This window comes from Merops nubicus, unplaced genomic scaffold (assembly GCF_000691845.1).
Source record: "Merops nubicus isolate BGI_N331 unplaced genomic scaffold, ASM69184v1 scaffold15781, whole genome shotgun sequence".
In the NCBI taxonomy this organism is placed as follows: domain Eukaryota; kingdom Metazoa; phylum Chordata; class Aves; order Coraciiformes; family Meropidae; genus Merops; species Merops nubicus.
Window position 1 is genome coordinate 1 of NW_008590439.1, and position 5420 is coordinate 5420.

At 38.0% G+C, this 5420-nt stretch overlaps 1 protein-coding gene across 1 annotated transcript in view; it reads left to right on the plus strand.

Annotated features, from left to right (window-relative positions):
• Window positions 1-4426: 4426 nt before the first annotated feature.
• The window catches only part of TLE1 (transducin-like enhancer of split 1 (E(sp1) homolog, Drosophila)), a gene marked incomplete at its 5' end in the record, with an annotated part of 32225 nt that continues 31231 nt past the window's right edge, over window positions 4427-5420 (plus strand). The window contains 2 exons of the mRNA XM_008949948.1: window positions 4427-4631; window positions 5385-5401. Of these exons, the coding sequence (XP_008948196.1) occupies window positions 4427-4631; window positions 5385-5401 (222 nt within the window). The remainder of the gene's footprint in view (window positions 4632-5384; window positions 5402-5420) is intronic.

Consider the following 5420-nt stretch of genomic DNA (forward strand, 5'->3'; position numbering starts at 1 on the left):
TGGGGCTTCATCAGCACGGGTCACCCTGATGGTAGTGCTGATTAGGGGTTTGAAAACTTTTTCTACTCTCAAGTGTTCATTTGGAAGGGCTCAAGAGAAAGCTATCATAATTTGAGACCAGGTCAAATTTTTCTGTTGTTCATGTCCAATCATATCTATATTTTCATTCAGTGCTTTTCAACAGATACTGAATAGAGTACATCACACATCTCTTTAAGAACAGAAGAATGCTCTGTTTTAACACTAGGGATTCAAAACTAGTTTTTTTAAGTAAGCCATAGGTATTTGTGACCTCAACAGAGCTACTTCAGGTGGGCAGTGGGATTGTAGGAGCTCATTCATGTTCTTATCTTGATGACCAAGGAACATAAAGGATATATATAGCAAATCTGATTCTCAAGGACTTACTAATTGTGTCTATGGAAGTCTCTGGGAGAGACTGAAAATTAATTCCAAATTTTAAGTCCTAATTAAAGAGCTCATTATAGCTAGAACTTGCTTAGGATGTCAGAGGTGAAAATACTGTAGTGCCTTTAAAATTGTTAGGAGGTGCCTGCTCAGAGAAGCAAGTGCTGTACTTTTCCTTTTGATTTTTTGATCTTTGCAGTCTGGTTAGGGAGTAACTAGGGAAAAAAAAAATTGAGGCAATAAAACCTACATTTAGATAGTACACTGAAATGAATTTGCCATTCCTCTTCTCCCTTTGCAAACATGAAGAACTTCTGTTTTTGCAATAAAATGGACGGTGAACTACCGATGCTTTTAAAATCACTGCTATGGCTAATTATCCCAGTGCAGTCACTTATGTATGCATCATTGCACTCTTCTCTGCCTTCCCATTTACCTCTGAAAGTGGACACAGCCCTTGCTCGGTAAGTAGTGATAATAATTGGTAGCAAGACAGACCTGTTACTCATCCTTTTTTGAGCACATTTCTTATGGCAGGTGTCTAGTTTTTAATTAACTGCTAATGAACATGCCTAGTAGACCATGATACTGCTGCCAAGCTCTTAAAAGGTGACAGAGCAAGCATTAGTGTCTTTGAAGTGACAGGAAAGTGATTATATACAAAACATAATTGTTTCTAGGATCTACTATGGCAAAATGTCTAGTTACTAACTACATCTAGTGAGTGCTGCTGTTATCCATCTCCCTGGTCTTGAGTTTCTTCCTTTGTGTGCAACATGTATTCCCTTTTCCCATTCTAGAAAGAGAATAACAGCCTCTTTTTTAAAAAAACTTGAACTGTTAAAAGAGCATGAACTACTGGAAAAGTTCATCTTTTTATGTACTAGGGACAACTTTAAACTTACTATGAATAGGTAATATAAAAGCAGTAAATCAATATACTTCAGTCTAAATCAGTGGTGAACCTCAGGTAATAAACATTAAATCACAATATATCTTTGTTGGCTTAAAAAGACCATGATTGGGTTTTCAGTCTTAAGTCTGTTAAATGTAGTTGGATATTTAAGCATCTTTGGGTACAGTTTTCTTCTGCTACCCTCAGTAACCGTTTTTCAAAGGTGCTGAGTGTTATGCAGTGATGCCTTTCCAGTTCAGCTCTCAAACTGTGTTCCACACCTTACACTGGGCATTGCTCCCCGCTGTTTGTATACAGTATTGCCAGAGAAACAGAGCAGCCCTTCTCATCACATTCTTTCAGTTTCAAAACTTGTTAGAGGGAATTAATCTGTTCCTCATTTCTGGGATGTTCAAAATACCCTGTCTATAGGCATATAGACATATGTAGGCTATAAAGCAGAGCCAGGGAAATTGTAGGTGTCCCTAATAGTTTGGTTTCTAAAGACAGTAAGCTATGCTTCCTGAAATCATGTGGGTTGTTTGCTAATTAAACCAAGTAAGAGATGTCTGAATAAAGGTAATCTTCACAGGCTTCCTGAAGGGATAGGGACAAGAATAGAAACAATTTAACTTCATTTCCCTATTTTGACCTTCCTGTGCCCACTGCAAAAGAAGCTAATTTGAGCTCGCTGTTAGAGAAGGGAGGCAGTTTTTCTCCATGGAACCAATTTGGGAGGGACAAACCACTCTTTGTTCTTGTCCAATTGCACACCAAAACTAGGTAATCTAGCATGATAGTGCAGCTAAGGACAAGTAAGACTAATGCCATGAGCACAGTACAGTGCTGCTGGTGCATGTGGTCTCATGGCTGGAGTGCAGATGACTGATCTGGCTTAAGTGGTCAGTGAGGAAAGAAAAGACTAAGGTACCATCCCTCTGAAAAAGCCTGCCAAAACACCAGGTTACCGTGTGATTTGAGGAAACATGCTGGAAACTAGATAGTAAAGTCTTGATAAAGTCTGTGGGAATAGAGATGTCCTCTTGTTCCTCAGAGGCTGGATCAACAGTAACACCAACCAACTAACCAAAAAAACCCTACCAGTTCTGTCAGACTTTACAGAGCTCTTCACTGATACTTGCTCAGTTACATGAAGCTTCACTAGCAGTGGCTGCTTTATTTTGTAGAAGGTGGTCTACTGCTGGAGTTAATGAAAATAAAAATAATTCTCAATAGTTGTGTCAAAATGTTACTTTTCGTGTTATTGTAAACACACTAGAACAGAAGATTAAGATCTACTTTCCTCTTACCTTGCTTTTTAAACATCCTGAAAAGCTAGCATGGATAGTGATCATATATGTGTGTTACAGTGAAGACAGCAAGGATTTTTACACAGCATGCAAAAAGAAATTTGTGATACACATGGTGTGAGATTTGGTAAACTTGTGACTTTATAGAATTGACTAAAGGGATTATGGTAAATTTTAAGATCTGTTGTGTGTATCAAAAATAAATAAATGATGGCTGCATTGCAGCTGGGACAGCAGAAAAGCAAAAGATTAGCGTATCCTATCCAGAGTTCTTCAGAGTGTGTCACTTGTGTTTGTATAAATTTATTAACAGCTCAAGGCATGTCTTGGGGTGGGGTTATAAAAAATAAAAAAGCAGGGGCACAGTAGTTACCTAAATAGTAATAAATTAAGTCATTCATATGCCAGTAGATGTTATGCAGATACTACTGACAGTTTGTCTTGAAGAGTCTTGGGACTATGGAAGCAGCTAATTTTTTTAATTTATTTTTAGTTATTTTGGAGTAACTTGTGAACTATTGTGAGCTTTAGCCTGAGTATGATTTCAGCAGCTCTCAGCAGTACATAAGAATATTGTCTGCATTACAGGACCGCTAGCATTCACCAGATCAAACTCTCGTGTCTAGCTGAGCTCATCCTGTTCAGACATTTGCTTATCTGTCTTCGCTTTGATCCCATGAATTGAGCGGTACTCCAGCTTTTTTTAGTGGTATCTACCTTCAGCAGAGGGGTGGTGAAGTGTGGCCAAAGTGGAGAGGTTTGTTCTGTCTTCTATTCATAGGCCCAAGTAAAAGGCAGCAGGAAAGAAGCAGAAAATATAGTTACCTGTAGCAGATGAAAGGGGAGCTTATGACTGAGCTAAGGATGATTTTGAAGCTTACTTTTCTAAATAAATCTGTGCTGAGAATTTTGGACAAATTAAATGGTTAACTGCACTTCGAAAATATTAATAGTACCATAACAGCTTTAACTAGAAAAAAAATATTTAAACTATGGGAAAGTTATTCTACTATAAGGACTCTGTGTCTAAAATTGCTTACAGGTTATTTTGCTGGATTGGTTACAGGGTTGTATGTGCACTCATTATGATACTGGTCTTGAAAGCTGCTTTTGAAACAAAAGGAGGTATTTTAATTCAATACCATGTTTCTTGTTGAGAATTCCATAACCTGATATATAGTATCTGAAATACCTGGATTTTAATCTCAGAGTTGATTCCTAAACATGGTGTTTCTTCATGAATATTTTTTTTCCCCCATAAGCTTGGCTAGAATAAAATACAGATTTAACTACAGTAAATACAAAATCAAACTATCTTTTAGGTTTTTTCAATATTCAAAACTGAAACTTAGTGTTTCCAAACTGCAGTTAGAAAGGGGTGTGAGTTTAAATCAGTCTTGTCAGTGAAATTTTTTTTTTTTTTTTCCCCTCTGGAGCACTGATGCTTCTTCCTATAGAAAGGAAAAGGTATTTGGGCCTTCTGCTGTTGCTTCTGGCTATTTGTCACTGGTGACACTGTGACAGACAGTAGCTGCCCAAAACAGGCTTCAGTAGTTGAACCTATTCCTTGGGCTGCAGAACAAGTATCCAGCTAGCCTTTTTTTGGTTTATGGGACATGAACAGATGGCTCACAGGGAGGATGATGTGATGCAATATGTGTAAAGAGGCGGGAGAGAGAAGAGAGGCTACATTTAAAACATACAAATGAAAAAATCCACTGTTGATTCTCAAAAATTAACCAAACTTCTCTGTTCTTCTTCCCAAACTGTGTGCCATGCATTGTTCTTCTGGGAATGATACTGCTGGGAACAGCAGCAGCAATTGCAGGCTCAACATCTCTCCCATGGCCATGGACCTCCAGTGCCTCTAACACCACATCCATCAGGACTTCAGCCCCCAGGAATCCCTCCACTTGGAAGCAGTGCTGGCCTTCTTGCCCTTTCTAGTGCGTTGGGTGGGCAATCTCACTTGGCAATAAAAGATGACAAGAAACATCATGATGCAGAACACCACAGAGGTGAGAGGCATGGCAGGCCTGATTAGGACATTGTCAGATTTGTGCATTGCTTCAGATTATGTGCATCTCTAAAGAATCCAAGTTATATAGAATGAGAAAAAAAACCAAAAAAACAAACTGTTGGCAAACTTTAAAATATCTACATATAAACACTGAAGCAAAATTCAGCTTGGAATTTTTCAGTATTTTAAAAGGGGATCTCTAGGTGTCACCTGCTCTATAGTTTGCAGGGAATTTTGACATCCTGATAAATGCTTAGTTGTAACGCCAGTGGCCTGCACTGTATTGTGGAAAACTGTTAACTGCATAATGGGTAAATTTTTCAAAGTAATATTGTTAAGTGCGTGGGTGGGAAGGTAGGGGGGACGAGAAGTTAAATTTTGAAGTGAATGTGTTCAAATGAAAGATTTAGATAACTGCATCTGTTACTTTAGTTTCATAGGCTTAAATTCTAGTACACAAATATTTGGCAAAATTGCACTTGACTAATTTTTGAATAGAAAATAATTTATTCTGTCATGAAATAAAACTAGGCTTTCTGTATGGTTAAACTGTAAATCATGTTTACAAAATACTGTAATTTTCAGGAAATCACTGTATTAGGAATGTGCAATGACTTATATAAATAAAAGCCATTTTAAAACTGTTCACGGCTTGTGTTCTAATTTTTTTTTTCCCCCCTTTTTTATTTCTGTTCTTGCCTCTGTGTCTGAACGGGCATGTCTGTGCATTTCTTGGTTACTGCGGGAGCAGACAGGGAGCCGGGCACAGTAAGTACCAACATTCCTG